The sequence below is a fragment of the Castanea sativa genome, chromosome 5 (assembly GCF_040712315.1).
Source record: "Castanea sativa cultivar Marrone di Chiusa Pesio chromosome 5, ASM4071231v1".
NCBI lineage: Eukaryota > Viridiplantae > Streptophyta > Magnoliopsida > Fagales > Fagaceae > Castanea > Castanea sativa.
In genome coordinates this window covers 60453816-60470818 of record NC_134017.1, presented here as the reverse complement: position 1 = coordinate 60470818, position 17003 = coordinate 60453816, and the positions used below count along the sequence as shown (strand labels likewise).

The 17003-nt window shown below is 31.7% G+C and overlaps 1 protein-coding gene across 1 annotated transcript; it reads right to left on the bottom strand.

Moving 5' to 3' along the window:
- Nucleotides 1-1078: 1078 nt before the first annotated feature.
- On the bottom strand, nucleotides 1079-3066 carry LOC142633586 (uncharacterized). Its single transcript, XM_075807829.1, has one exon. The coding sequence runs from the start codon at nucleotides 2632-2634 to the stop codon at nucleotides 1321-1323; it is 1314 nt and encodes a 437-aa protein (XP_075663944.1). The 5' UTR covers nucleotides 2635-3066; the 3' UTR covers nucleotides 1079-1320.
- Between the last annotated feature and the right edge of the window lie 13937 nt (nucleotides 3067-17003).

Genomic DNA, 17003 nt, shown 5'->3' with positions numbered 1-17003 from the left:
TTTTCTGTTATGCTGGGATTTTAATTGAGTTATTGATTGGTTATTCAAATAAGTCAATAACTTAGCGTTGCACGAGGCGTGAAATTGCGAAAGGAGTATCTTAGGACTTTTCTTCATAAAAATGAAATACAAACTTTATTGATACCGTGGCAAAGGGGATAAATGGTGGGGAAACTTCATGGACTACTGTTGTTAAATCTTGCCCCTTCAAATTGGTGGTAGATTGATAGTCAATGGATGGACTTGCAGAGACAAGAAGTGTCTAAAACTTTGTAGGAAAAAGTAGCCAGGCATCAATTCTGTGAAATTGGAGACATAAAGGTGAAGAGAATCTGAATAACAAGTGGTCGAGATCTAAGTAATGGGATGGAATGGAAGAAGAAAAAAGGAAGCAGAACCAAAATGGAAAATTAAAAATCTAAAGGATGCCATTCCTTTCCCAATTCATGTTAGAAAGCCATCAGATGACAAGTTCATATGCAGGCAGGATATAGAACTGAATTTTCCATCTGCCAATACAGAAACTAGAATGGAAAGGTATCCCCAAATTTCTAAGCAATTAATTCTCTTTAAAGAAGATGTACAAGGCTAAGATAAAGATACATGAAGAAGAAATCTAAATTCCATTCACACATATTTGTGTAATATAAGAACTGTGATGAGCAATGGGTGAGATTTTGTGCATTCTACATTTCCAGATGGAACATAGAGGACTCTGCCACAACTTTGGAGTTTGGGCCCTGTTGTTGTTTAAAAATATAGTTTTACACAAGGTTTCATTCCACAGTTTTCAACATAATCACAGAATCACTCGTATACAATTATCTGTTTCACCTGAGAAATTCTGATTTCTGAAGCCTAAACTAGTTTATAGTATATTAAGTTTTGTTTATTCTCTAATAAATTATGAGCAAAGGGATAAGGACAAAGGATCACTGAAATACATGTAGCTTATGCAATTTACAGAGCAATACCGAAAATCGAGGCACATGAGTTTGAATGACAAACATAGATAAACTTAAAAAACTGAAATAAAAGGAAACCAATGGCCAAAGCTGGCAACCAAGCACTACAAACATACAAAGAAAGAGTTAAAATTGTGCACTATATTTCGTATCTGTGAATATACATTTCAAAGTACAAAAGCTCTGGCTACACTGCCAACAAAATGGTTGGCATTTCTATCATACTGAGCTTTCGGAATACACTTTAAGGATTGAATTAACACTTTACCAAAATGAGAACAACACTATCACTCTAAAGTGGAAAAAATTTGTACCCAAAAACTCTAACTTTGAGATAGGGACATAGAACCTGGCCTTAAGACACATTTACAGATCTTCTTCTATTTCCAATAAACTTCAAAAACTTCAAGATGAAACACCATGAAATTGTGATTGTCAAGGCCACAACTTTACCTCCTGCAAGTCCAGCAAGAACAATCACAAGGAGAGTAATATAGCCCAAACTCCCCTCCTTCCTTCCACCAATCGCTGCCGACACATCGCCAGCCCGCGATACTTGATCAGTACTAGAATTTTTATCACCACCTAATTCTTCTTCTTCTAATGAACTTAATTTACACACACTTCGATTTTGGTCTTTACCAATACCATCCTCTTTCTCCTCATCAACTACACTCCCCAATGTATCAAATTCATCCCCCAAATTACTCGATGCTTCACTGATGGACTCCTCCTCCATCATCCTCTTCCCCTTCTTTTCCTTCTTCAAATTTCGCAACCTCTTCGGCACCAATTTCTTGAAGATCTTCTTTGCTTTTCCTCTCCTACTACAACCTTTGGAATTCTCATCTGTACAAACCAACACTTGTGATCCATCCACCACCTCCTTCTTCGCCGCCTTTTTTGCCTCCTCTTCAATCTCAGGTCCAACACTAACAATCTCATTGGAATCATCAACAACAAAACTAGTCTCTACAATTTGGATTTCATCGATCACAGATTTCGATTCAGCCCCACGACCAATCACTTCCTCCACAACACCATTCACAGCCTCACAAGTTTTGGTATTCTTGACTACCAACAAACCCTTCTGCACCCTTTGAACCAAAGACTCCAAAGCAGGTCTAACCGAGAGGAAACAGGACCGCTTACAAAGATAGTCAGCGATAATAAGCAGAAACGCGGAGAAGGTAATACAAACGGCAAGTCGTTTAGTACTCATGAAACCCAATACCACAACCACCGCCAGAAACATAACTTTCAAGACGACACCGAAATTCTTATCTTCCTTGCTACAGACCTCGTTAACCTCCGCTTCCTTCAACTTCAATGGCGTCAGATCCTCGTCAACGCCAAAACTCACCGACCCAGATGGAGTTGGTGAAATTGAAAGTGCCGGATCGGCTTGAATTTCTTGTTGGATCTCAACAGGACTACTGGGTATGTCGTCTTCGTTGGAGGAAGAATTCTCTTGCTTCTTCTTCTTCTTCTTCTTCTTCTTCTTCTTGTTTTTGTTGAGTCGGTCACGGTTCTGGACGAAGAGGTCGATGAGAGAAGTGGGAAAGCCAGTCTGAACAACAAGGGACCCGCCTCGCTTCGGTGAGGACTGGAGATCCGCCACTATTCTTGATATCCGACTCCCCTTCTGCTTCTTCCATGGAAGAGGCATCGTTTTCTTTGATCTTGATCTTGATGTTGATGTGTTGATGTTGATGATGATCTGAGAGTAGTTCTGGGTTGTTGGTTGTGAAGTGAGTTGTGGAATCCTATGATGTTGTTTTTGTTTTGTTTTATAAAAGGGATAGTATATCCAATGATACTAAGAAGAGACTTGGTGTTGGTGTTGGTGTTGGTGGTGGCGGTGGTGAGAAAAATGGAGTGGATTTTTGATGATCTTATACATTGTGTTGTTGTGTTTTGTAATATATATTAGTAGAATTGTTATATAATATTTATATATTAATGAAAAGAAAAGAAGTTTGGTAATCGAATTCAAGGCAAAGGGAAAAGCAAAAGCAAAGACAAGCAAGGAAAGGAAGTTACTGAGAGAGTGTTGTGGGAAAATGTCAAATGGGGGAAATTGAGAGAGTCAGACAGTCTGTAGCCGCGTGTGTTAGCAGTAGGCTTTGAATTATACAAAGCTTTGAACCTTCAACGTTTACCAGAAGACAAAAACTAATACTTCAATTTGTTTTTTCGTTTTTTGGTTTTTTGTTTCTTGGTTTTTTTGTTTTTCTGGTCGGTTCCTTGTATGTTGTTAATAAAATTCTATTGGTGGAATTTTAAATAAGATTTTTTTTAATTTAATTAACTGGATCTGGAAAGCAAATTTTTGTCTCCTAATTTTTATTGGAGAAATTCTAGCTGGGGAAGTAAGGTATATATTGTTTATTTATAGGGTATATTTTATCCCGGATTTGTGGATTGATTTATGGGGAGATGAAATTTTTCTTAGAAATTTTTTTTTATTAATTTTCCTTTTCACTCAAACAAGAATTAAATGTGTATTTATTTAAAATATAAAGAAGATATTATTGATTAACTAATCTTAAATGTTTTTTTTATATACTAAAACTAGTAAATGTTAAATATAAAGAAGAGGGAATATAACAAAGGTTACAAATCTTAAGATAGGAAGGAACTTTTAGAGTGTTCTTGTAACCAATAATGATCTTAAGACGGTCGGGAATCCCCTAAAAAAAAAAAGATGGTCGGGAATAAATAATTGTGAGATGCAAGAACGGATTCGTATGTCAAAAATTTTATAATACGATTGACATAACTTTGCATAATTTATGGAGACATTCAATATTCAAATTTCCTCTCCTCATATTATTGAATTATCAAATAATAAATTATTGTGAGACGGAAGAACCAATTTGTATGTCAAAAATTTTATAACTCAATTGACATAACTTTGCGTAATTTATGGAGACATTCAATATTCAAATTTTCTCTTCCCAAATTATCGAATTATCATATAATAAAAATATTACTATTCTTATGCAGTATGCACATGTTTTCCTTTTGTTGTTAATTCTAGGCTTTCTAGCCTTTTACTAATCTCCATTAAACAAAGTTCTAAGTTCTAGATGGGATTGCGTGCACCTTGTTACCTGAGTATATTCCTTTGATTTCCTAATGGCTCTTGTTGCCAATTGTGTTTACTAGTGCTATTCTATAGTTTAAACTTTAAGCAGATGTTTTAGTATCAATTTTTAACAGAAGTGCTAATTTGTTCTTTGGTATCTTCATGTTGTAAAGTCCGCAAGAGGGTGTTGGTTTTGTTTTTAGTAGTCTGTAGGCTTTCTGTCTTGTTTGTTCTATGAATATACTAAATTCTATATATATATATATATATATATAAAAAAAAAAAAAACTCCACTAATATGTATTGATTCTAAAGAATCCCCTAGCACTGTTGGACAATTTATTTTAATTTTGATGTTATGGGTATGAAGAAATCTTATATATTTTTAAGTGTATTTCTTCAAAGATTAAAAAAAAAAATTGAATAACAAGAAGTTGTTTACAATTCATAATATTGTTGACAAATAGATGTGTTTGCCAAGGGTTTTATCTTTTTGATAATTCCATTATTACAATAAACGGAGAAAGAGGATTCAAACATGTTTTAAACTTTAAGATTTGAAAATTTTATATTTTTTATTGGGGAAAAAAGTCTACACATTCAAATAGCATGCGTGAAGATGTTAGTACTTAAAAATTACTCTCCTTTTTATATTTGCTTTCGAATAGACAAATATCATTTTATAATTAAGACGTAGCTTGTGTTAATATGCTAGGACTTAAAAATTATTATGCTTTCTATATTTAATTTCAAATAGACAAAAATCATTTCATAATTAAGATATGGATATGGATATGGATTTACTGCAAATTAAGTTGCAGCAACTCCTGCAAAAATGCACGTGTCAATACCTCAGATAGACACCTGTCAGTCTTATATTTAATTTAAATAAAAACTTTCATGTTAAAATTGAATTTTTCACTAAATAACCACTTGATATATTTGCATTTTGCACGAGTTGTTGCAATTTAGTTTATAACAAATTCTTATCTAATATGTACAACAAATTTTATAACTAAACTTTATCCAAATTTCTTAAGAGGCTTCTTTTCTTGAAATTTCCCATTTTTAACTTTCTTTAAATTCATTCAACAAATATTAACATGTTGCCACCAACCAAGCATAACTCAATATCTTTTTTTTCCTTACCATAAATGCTGGTTTCAACTCTAAAACCTCTGGTAGCTTCCACCTTCTTTCATGTCTTCTTCTTTTTCTTTTTATTTGTTTAATTATTTTTTTGGTAAATTACAACTTACCCACTTATGGTTTGGCCGAAATTTAAGTTGCCTACCTATAGTTTGAAATTTGACACTTTATTATGCTTTCTATATTTCAAATAGACAAAAATCATTTCATAATTAAGGTATGGATATGGATTTGTTGCAAACTAAGTTGCAACAACTCCTGCAAAAATGCACATGTGTCATTACCTTAGATAGACACCTGTTTAGACTTATATTTATTATTTAATTTAAATAAAAACCTTCATGTCAAAATTGAATTTTTCACTAAATGACCACTTGACATGTGTGCATTTTGCAGAAGTTGTTACAACTTAGTTTGCAGAAAATCCTTACCCAATATCTACAACCAATTTTATTGCTAAAATTTATCCAAATTTCTTAGGAGGCTTCTTTCTTGGAAATTCCCATTTTTAACTTTCTTTAAATTCTTGTAACAAATATTAACATGTTGCCACCGACCAAGCATAACTCAATAACTTTTTTTTTTCCTTACCAAAAATGCTGGTTTCAACTCTAAAACCTCCAGTAGCTTCCACCTTCTTTCATGTCTTCTTCTTTTCTTTTTAATTTTTTAATTATTTTTTTGGCAAATTACAACTTATTCACCTATGATTTGACCGAAATTTAAATTGTTTATTTGTGGTTTGAAATTTAACACTTTATTCACATGAAGTTAGTTCAATTAGAGTTTAGTAACCTACCTCTGTTAAAAAAATGGCTAAATATATAATTTTGTTTCACTTTGGTATCTCTTTCCTCCAAAAACACAAAAAATCTAAAAATAAAAGATCAAATAATTTTAAAAAGAACCTAATTGAACACTTGCATCATGAGATTTTAAATCACAGACAAACAACTTAAAATTCGGTCAAATCTTAGGAGGGTAAAGTGTCAAATTTTAAATCACAGATAGACAACTTAAATTTCTGTTAAATCACATGTGAATAAGTTGTAATTTATCCCCTCTCTCTCTCTCTCTTTTTTTAATAAATGTTTTGATGTTTACTAAATAATAAGTTCTTTTGGAGGGAGAGAGGGAAAAATGGACTTAATAACTGGATTTTAGTAGAGTTTTTGTTTACTAATAAATGGATTAGGGAAATAAAAGTTTGTTTCTCGATTTGTGGTGGAGTATATCTAGCTCAAGAAATAATGTAAAGAGGGTTATAAAGCACTGATTTTAGCTATATTTTTATCTTCGGTTTCGCTTATGTCTAGTAGTTTTCCATTTTAATTTTATTTTTCATCTTAGACTATATGGATCAAACTAGATAATGTCCATGTCAAATATGGGGGTTCCACCATGTCACATCATAACTCTTTTAATAATTTATTAACTTTATTATTTGTTACATTGATTAGACAATATCAATATTATTTGTTGCAAGGTCACACAGTAATTCTATCTCCAAAAAAAAAAAAAAAAAAGTCACAGTAATTTTGTTATATTCACGGATAAATCACAGTATATTAGACAGGAACGTACCCGAACTCCATAATATTGATAGGTATCGTCCTCCAAATATGTTGGAGGTACCATATAAGGATCCGATTTTATATTTATGACTTAAGATTTAGAATTAAAATCCTTTAGAGGTTTTAGGATAGCATAGCTCTACCGTAGGCGAAGATTTACGTACTAAAATTATATCTATTCAATTTAAAATGAGCTAATTGAATTTTATCACATCATTAATAATTTATATAAAAATCTTAATAAAAGTAGTCAAATTTGTTTAAACAGTGATAGCATCATAAAATCTAATACATTTTCAAAATGGTTAATTTTAGAAATTCTATGATGGAGTTAATTTAAAGACATAATTTTAATGGAGAGTTTACTACATTATGTTTATGACAATAAGTATGTTTGGTGGACTTCAACAATAAAATAAATGAATATTTGATTTAGCATTTTGTAATTAGTGTCTAGTGATATATCAATAATTTCTAAGATTATATGATAAAAATTGTAATATTTCTCTCTCAATTAGTTGAATCAATAGAGCTTAGCTTACTCATGCCATGCATGACGTCATAACTCATGCATGAGCTTAGCTTAGCTTACTTTTCTTTCTTTATGTTTTCCTTCTGTAATTTTCTACTCTACTTTAAATCCCTGAAAGGTTGAAAGAAATATTACAATGTTGCAACCCACCAAAAATCTCAGATTCTCTGAATAACCTTTTTTTCCCCCCAAAAACGCTGGCTTCAACTTTAGAACCCTCTAATAAGCATTAATATTCTTCTCTTCAATACATTGTTGCACATGGGAAATATGATTAATCTGAAAGAATTGGTAAATGTCGGATGACTTTTTAAGAAAAAGTTAATTCGAAAGGTTAGGAGGGTAAAGAGAAATTTAGGTATTATTCAAAGCTTTCATGTCACTTTCTTTTTCCTTTTCTTTTTCTTTGTATTAGATTATTATTAGTATTATTTATTGTGGTTAACTATACCTTTTTCAAGAGAAGAAATCAGATACAATAACTTAGTTATAAATTATAATACATTAGATTCTTTAATTAAATTTTAGCCAAAAAAAAAAAGATTTTTCAATTAAGATTAAACACCTAATTGTATTGACCAATAAAATATAAATAATGTTATTTAATGTAATTAACTGTTTGAGTTCGATTGAAAATTTTAATGTATTGTACCTAAGATATTATTCATAAAGTTTTACTCTCTTTTTTCATTATAAGTGTTTTTTTACATAATTTATATTTTAATAAATATATAATAACAATAAAAATAAACACATCCAAACAACATGTATCTTTACATAAGAAGTAAGGAACCTTAGTGGGGACAAGGCATTCGTGGACAAAAAAATTGATAGAAAATGTAGTGAAGCAATAAAAAGAATGGTGCACTCATATTATAATTTATTTTAACAAATCTTTCAACCCAACGATGCAATAATAGGAACCATCCTTTAATTGGTACCTTTCGAAAGTGGGAATTTGAATTTGATAATTAGCTTAAAAACACGCTGCATAGCAAACTACCACCAAAGGCCCTTATAAAATTCTAAGTGTGGAAAACTTTTAGCCGCTTCCACATTTAAATAACTCCTCCATTTCACGATGATTTAAAAAAGAAAAACGAAAAAAGAACCTACCCTCGGTCAACACAACTTGTTACCATTGTTTAATCAAATAATTAAGATATTTCCATACAGTGATAGACATCACTCTTTTGATTAGAATGACATAAAGGATGCTTTTATTACAAAATATTGCAACTTATTAAAGTTGTGGGAGGAGGACCTAGTTATGGCAAATAGTTTATTAGAATGACATAGGGGATGTTTTTATTACAAAAAATTACAACTTATTTATTTATTTATTTATGATAAATAAGGGTATTTAAACTTCTTTCAGTATTTGACTATTTCTTTGGGCATGAGCAACTCCCCCCTCGGTCCCACACACACCGAGTGGGGATGGCAATAGGGCACCATAGAGTGATAGACATCACCCTTTTGATTAGAATGACATAAAGGATGCTTTTAGTAACAAAATATTGCAACTTATTAAAGTTGTGGGAGGAGAACTCAGTTATGGCAAATAGTTTATTAGAATGACATAGGGGATGTTTTTATTACAAAACATTACAACTTATTTATTTATTTCTTTTTGATAAACAAGACTATTCAAACTTCTTTCAGTATTTGACTATTTCTTTGGGCATGCGCAACCCCTCCCCCCTCGGTTCTTCACACATAGAGTAGGGATGATAATGGGGTGAGGCGGGTCGAAGGATGGAGTCTTCACCCCCTCCCCCCACCCCACGTGCGCGCGCATGGTTTTGTCTTACCTTATCCCCCCCTTCCCTGCATCCCTGCATGTAGGGAAAATTTGCCCACAACTATTACAATTTTTTTTAATAAAACTTGTTTTGTTAATAAAAATATACTTAAAATTACAAATAAAATGATCCCATCAAATCAAATTAATTTTAGAAAAAATTGAATAATTTATTAAAGTGTTTAATAAAATAATATCACAAAAAAAAAATCAATGATTCAATAGTATATAAATTTGTTTATAATAAAGACAAAAAAAATGTTAAAATTGGTACTTTATTTCCAACCTTGCTAGAGAAAAAAAAAAAAAAGAGGCAAAAAGCCTTATTGGATAGAATAAAATAAGCTGATAATATGTTTGTTTAAGGGTTTGTTTGGATACCGCTTATTTTGTTGAAAACACTGTAGCAAAATAAATTTTAAACTATAAATAGTGTCATGGAACCCTAGATTTACTATTTATTGCTATGTTTTTCAGTACTTGACTGGTCCGTGAACAGTGCCGTGAGACCCAGTAAAAAAACACAACATCATTGCTTGACAATTGCACGCTAAATAGTAAGGTTTTAAGGTATGAAAAATATACAATTTAACCCTTATCAATGTGAGGCGGGGTGTGTTAGGTCTAAAAGTCTAAAACCTTTTCCCACCCCACCCTAACACTTTTGTGGGGTGGGGAAAATCTGTGTGGGTCGAAGCGGGGAGAGGCGGGTCAAGTAGAGCAGGGCAAAATTGTTATCCCTAACATCGGGTTATTATAGGGAGGAATCCTATGAGAGTGGTCTTAAGATGCTAGCAAGAACTTTCAAACCTAAAATCTCATAAATATGAGGTCTTAGGAACCACTAAGCAAACTCTTTAGGGCTATATCACAACTTGTAAAAGTTGTGAGAGGAGAGCCTAGTTATGGAAAATGGGTCTGGGTTACGAGGCCTAAAAGACTAGAATAAGGGAGAAGTCTCAGACCAATAAGGATGGGCCTAATTGAAACGGCCCCAATGGCCCCTTTGTAAAGACCAACTTAAAAGGAGGGAGGAGATAACCATTACAAGTCTCGAGAAGGAGCACTGGACGGGGATCCATCCCTTGGAATCTATCCAAGGAGAGTTCCCTCCTCGGCGACATGTTGAAGCTCGCTCAGCTCCCAAGATATAAGCAAGGGTTCGTACGTTCCTAACAGTAAGTAATCCAAGAAGTCTAAAGAGGGAAGCTTCTAGAGGAAGCAACCATCCCTGCTATATTAAATGCACCTCACCTACCAATAACGCTACATTAATGGTTGAATGACATATTAAAATAATGCTCAAGTATTTTCTCCACTTAATATTGGTCCTACAGGTGGACGGCAGGGAGAATGCCTCCAAGGGTATAAATAGGAATAGATCCCCCTACGCCCAAGAGATAAAAAAAGAGAAAGAAAAAAAGAGAGTTTATAAGAGGTTAGAAATGAGTCTGTTATTTCTCATTAAGTACCACTATAGTTATCATTGTTATTAATACCATTTCGGACCCCGTTTCGGTTTGTCCAGTGGAATGGAATATTTCGGTATCGGCCGATTTCGGCGTACCGTTTTAAGGTGTTTCGGGTTCCTAAAAATTAAATTATATATATTCTTGTAAAACATAAAATTGTCAATTCTAATAAATAAATAACTAAATTTCAAATAATACAAATCATTTAGTCTTAACTCTTAAGTCTTAAACATCAATATAACATCTATTTAACATCACACAATAAGAAGATTTAGAAGACAATAACTAAATATCAAATAATACAAAACATTTAGTCTTAACTCTTATGTCTTAAACCTCAATACAACATCAAATAATAAGAAGATTTATAACAAGTCATTACTCATTACATAAGCCCATAATAATTAATAACTAATATGCCAACAAAATTTATAACATAATATTAGCCATCAAATAATAATAATTTTTTTTTTCCATAGGCCAAATCATGTACCGACTGGAATTCACATCTCGGCCGGAATGGCCGGAATGGACCGGAATGGCCCGAAATCTGGCCCGAGGTGGAACGTTAGGTATCCTGGTACCGGTTTGCATACAGGAACGAAAAATTCTGGCCGTTTCGGCCGAAACGAAACGGAGTCAATAACAATGATAGTTATTGATCCAGGACTCCTTCTTTTCTTACATAAGTCCTGGATGAATAATAGTAGTTGTATGGTAATAGTGGCATCACTTATTTCTCTTTTTTGTTAGGGTAGAGACAGTTGCCACGTTATACTTGAATCTTGCCCCACACAAAAGTGATTAGATGTTATTAATTTTTACATAGAATCTACTATTATTACTATTTAATTATTTATTCAACATTACAACTGTGGCAAATTTCATAATTTATTAAGATGATTGATTATGATTAATGCAATATTATTTTTACATGAAATCATTAGTAACATTATTGGAACCATAGTAAAAATTAATATGAAATTTGTTATTAGAATAAAAAACTTGTCAATTTAATACTAAAATTCCCGTAATTCATCCAGTTGCTTAATTGACATTTTTTAATATTTTCAACAGGAATATTTAGAATTAAAATTCTTCCTCCCACCATTGTATTTATGGAATTAAAAAAAGAACTGGTCAATTGACTGATAATTCATAATTGCAATAAAAAATTTGAAAAAATTGTGTCAATAAATAAACTTATATATATTCAAAAATTGAGTTTTGGGGGCAAAAAAATCTAAAGTGCAGAAACATGGTGCAGTGGGCACGTGGAATGTCACTGTGAGAGGGGGTGAAGGTGAAGCCAAGCCAGCAAGAGGAGTACTGGGCCCGGCCGCTTTGCACACACAAGGTATCAATTTGCTTTTCTTTTTACATAATAATAATTGGAGACAAAAAGGTTGTGGAGTTTTTATTGAAAAAACAAAAACAAAATACTGATAGTGTAAAACGCAAGTGATGGAGACATTATCATAGTGAGAAACACGTGGTATGATGACGTTTGACTCACACATTTTGTCCTGTTTTGCTTTGTTTCTCTCTGATTTTTTTTTTTTTTCTTTTTTCGCTTGATTGTTTTTGGGTTCTTTTGATTACAGCTGTTTTCTTGACCTAATCATTGTTCTTTCAATAGTGACTGTCTTAGCAAGGCACGCCTGTATAGTTGAATATTGTTTATTTATTTATATTTTTAAATAAATTTATACAGTGTAACCTGTGTTCTTAAATATCGGTTAATTTTTTTTAATATAAAAAAAACTCGTACAACCTTTATCTTTTTTATTTTATTTATTATTATATCTTATTAAGAGAATACCAATTATGTAATTTTTAATGTAACGGTTGATTTGAGAAATCTATGTTTTAGTTTCTAAATTATTAGAAAAGTGATGCATGAGAATTTTAATATTCATAAATGTAATTAGGTCAACATTTAGTTTAGTTTGATTTAGAGCCCGTTTGGATAGGCTGTTTATAAAACCTTAACGCGCGTTTTAGAAAAAACGTGATTTGCCAAATCGTTTGGCTCCACAAAAGCAGCACGTTTGCATTTTCAAAATCCAGATTTTTCACGTTTACAAAACACTACGAAGTTTTACTTTTTCAGAAACGCAGATGGGCTAACCGCTATTTTTTTCTTCAGAAAATCAAAATAGCGCTAATACAATAAAAAATAGCGCCTATACGATAAGAAATACCAGCAGGGTGTTCCCACAGACCTCACGGTTCTCACAGTTCCTCCCATAGAAATCTTCCCTGAAAATGGCCGGTGGTTGGGCTCGTTCATCTTCACCAAAAGCTCAAACCTTAGATAGATGTTAGATCTTCCATTGATAGATCAATTTGCTTAGGAAGAAATGTTATAGAGGAAGAGATGTGTCCTCTGATCTACTTGTTGTATGAGAGACTAAGAGGTGAGATTCTAAAAAAAAAAAAAAGAGAAAAGAAACAGAGACAGAGAGGACGGGAGAAAAGAAACAGAGATAGAGATGAGATCTTTTATATTTTTTAAACAAAAAAATTCCACAGACACACACCTATTTTCATGTTACTTTGACATGTTTTTTAGTTTTGAAAAACGTGTTTTAGACTAGTTGAATACCTGCTACTTTCTCAAAAAAAAAAGTTGAATACCTGCTACAATTTTTTTTTTTTTTTTTGTGTGTGTTTAATACCAGCTACAATTTCAAACTTTAATATATGTAGTTTTTTTTTTAATGAAATAAAATTTACTTTTTGAAGGCCTTTGAATGTATATAAATACAATACGTGTAATTTTATTAATAGTTTCAACTCTGTGCTACAGATGAATAGAATATCTTATATATTAGTAGTTTGGTTAATATATTAATAGTTTGGCTAATTATATTAGTAAATTAAAAATTTAACAAAATATCTTAAATAATTGGAGGATATTTATTAATCTTTGTAATAAATTATGAGATATATCTTCTAATCTTTAATCAAGATATATTTTTAACATCTTTAAATATTGTTTTTGTTAAGATTGTTAAACTTTACGTAATTATTTTATTTATTTTCATATTAATTAATTATTAAATAAATTATGACATCATCACGGTTCGACTACTGTGAAGAACAAATTTTTCTTTTTATTAGACAGTGTAATTTATGCTTGTTGAGAAACACCCTGAAAAAAATTCTTAGAGCCGCCACTGCCTCCATGTATATTTTTATTAGATTGTGTAATTAAATAAACACTGATTAAAGGAAAAATGATGAAATAACCTTAACAAAATAGTTAAGTCCTTTTTTGGAATTTACACTCCAAACAGCCATTTTTAAAACAGCTTATCCAAACGCTTAATGTAGCTTTAAAAATAAAAAACGCATATTTTCACATTTTTACCAAACGCTTGTTTGTGGTTTTTAATATGATGTTTTCAAAATGCACGTTTTAAAATGCTCGTTTTTAAAACGCACCTTTGTGAATAGCCTATCCAAACAGGCCCTTAATAGTACATTAAAACTCTATATTCAATTTACTTCAAGAAGCCTAATTTAAGGGAAGGTATTATTCTCATGCATCATCTCTCTTAGTGATATGTATATTTAATTTACTTCTAGTAGCCTAATTTAAGGGAAGGTATTTCGTATTCTCGTGCATCATCTCTTTCGTTAACATATGAGACCACATATTAGTAAGAGGGAGGGTTCATATAAAAATTTCTCCTAATCTAGATATATTTATTATTTCCAAAAAATCAGTTTACACGTACCGTAAGATTAAATAATGTAAATAAAAAAAAATATATATGAAAATCTTGTAGTGCTTATCTCTACCTAACTATAAATAGTATCATAAACAATGTACTCATGTATGTATGTAATTTTAGGTAAATATAATATATGTACATAAATGTATATATACTGTGGGTTGAGGGAATGAAATTGGTGGAACCATGCAATTACTCCGAGTGGGGCCATGCATGCTTGATTCATTGTATTGGAAAGTTGTAAGATGTATAGAAAAGAACCACTTTCTATTCCTATCCTAAGAATAACTAGTGAAGTTGATCATATGAGTTCCATTGAACAAGTTAGAAATGTTTCTTCTCCTAGATCTAGCAAATTAACTTCAGCACCAATTTTGACACTCCCTAGTTCTAATGAGGTGTTTGAATTGGAGTGCGATGCTAGTAAGTTTAGGATAAATGTTCAAATTAGGAACAAGACCTATTTAATACATATATATAGTTTTTTTTTTTCCGGAGATAATATAGACAGAAGACATAGGGTATAAGCCTTGAGGCATTGAGAATATTGTTTAATCTCAAATATATTTGTACTTTTTAAAAAAACATAAATTGGAAGTATTTCAGGAATCAACGGAACTTGAATAAATTGTATATAAGGAGGGCTTCTTGGAACAAGGACATTGTGTTTTAGGACTTCCAAAGACTCAAAGGGTTGAAAACTGTGTTTGTTTTTGTTGTCAGGTTTTCAAAGATGGTGTATTTTATTCCCTGCCTTGAGGCTTCCAATACGGTGCATGTTGCAAAAGTATTCTTTCAAGAGATTGTAAGGTTACATGGAATTTCAAATTCCAATACTTCTGATTGTGATTCAAAATATAGAAGCATGGATTTTGATGGCAAACAGTGATGAATAGAACTTTGAGAAATTAAATTCGTAGTATTTGTGATAAGCAGCATTCTCGTCAAGAGTTTTTAAAAATTTTAGTATTTAATATCTAAAAACTCAACTTTATAGTATTTAACACATCACTCTACAATACTTCTAATATAAAAATTTCTATTATTTTACTATTTTCTTTAAATGTTATTATTTTTTATTAATTTTTTACTCTCTCTCTCTCTCTCTCTCTCTCTCTGCAGAAAAAACATTAAAAAGTTATAACACCTTATTACAATGTGCTCTCAAAATTGAGAGCTTATTGTAGCAAGATGTCAAATTTTAGCATATGGTATCTTTGGTGAAGTAGGTTTTTGTGCTTCTAAATGCAAAAAATAGCATTTTAGCATTTATAATACTCTTGATGAGAATGCTTTAAGGGTTAATGCACTTGCACAAGCTAAATTTGCCTACAACAATGCTACGTACCGACAATTCTATTGGATGATCACTACTTGAAGTTCCCAAATCATGCATTGGACTTACTAGATTGCCTAAAGCCCCTAGTTTAAGCACTGCATCAAACACTATGGTGAAACATTTAATTCAAGCAAAGGTAAAAGAAGAAGTTTGAGGAAGTCAATGTAAAGTGTAAGGCATCAGCTGACAAACATGGAAGGCACAAGGTGTTTTAAGAGAGAGGATATATTCTTTTTATCTTTTGTCACAAAGAGAGAGGTTTCCTATTGGCATCTACAAAAAGCTGAAGTCAACGAAATGAGACCCTTACAAAATTATGAAGGAAGTGATTAACAATGCGCATGTGGTTGATCTTCCTAATGACATGACAATTTCGAAGAAATTTATTGTGGTGGATTTATACCAGCCACTTTATCCAAATATTAATTCGAGGATAAGTACTTTATAAGCGGAGGAGATTGATGTAGAACAAGTGTTATTGGAATTTTTTGAGAGATTCGATATACAAAAGTCAGGTTGCATAATTAAATAATTTTTTCTTCGCTGTTGTTTATTTTCAGGCCTAAATTTAGTTATTTATTTTAGCTTATTTCATTCAAGAAATTCGGTCTTTTTAGTGATGTCATAGGAAATTTAAAAATATTTTTGTAATTTTTTACTTTCTTTAGAAGCCCCTCAGAAGACTGAAATAAAATATTTCTCGGAAAATTTCTCAAATTTCTGGGGAATTCACAATTCTTTTTCTCCTTGATTCGTCAAATTTTTGTTAAGCTAGAACAACATCTATCCACGCTGAATTCTGTTTTGCATTACTACAAGTCGTGACTAATAGTCTACATTGTAAGCTACATGTCGTAGAGTTAGTTAGTTGTTCATCACTTTGTTAAATCCGTTACTGTTTTTTATTACTGGCTGTTGGTTTGTTTCTATATTTTATTTTATTTTGAGAAGAATTTGTTTCTTTATTTTAGAGTTTGTTGTGACTGCAAGGGGCTTTATTTCGTGTGTGCAAGAACAGAGCACCCACTGTATCATAATTAATCTGAATAAATCTCATTTCTCATCAACTTGGATATTTTCTCTAAATGCATTCAGACTTCACTTCACAAATCTTTCAGATAGTCGTTTTAATCACATTTTATTAATGAAAATCGAAAGGAGACAACGAGAATTATAATAATAAAATTACAAATGTAACGAATACACAGCAAGCAAAACAATGGATACAAATTTCCAATGAGGTTACGACACACAAATTGACACACTAGCTAGCAAAGTAAGTTGGGGGAAGTTGGTTCTGTCTAGTAATTTTTTATGGTAATTATCATAGCTTA

Bases quoted from the DNA above. Each gene is read 5' to 3' on its own strand.
- LOC142633586 (XM_075807829.1), bottom strand. From the start codon at position 2,634: ATGCCTCTTCCATGGAAGAAGCAGAAGGGGAGTCGGATATCAAGAATA.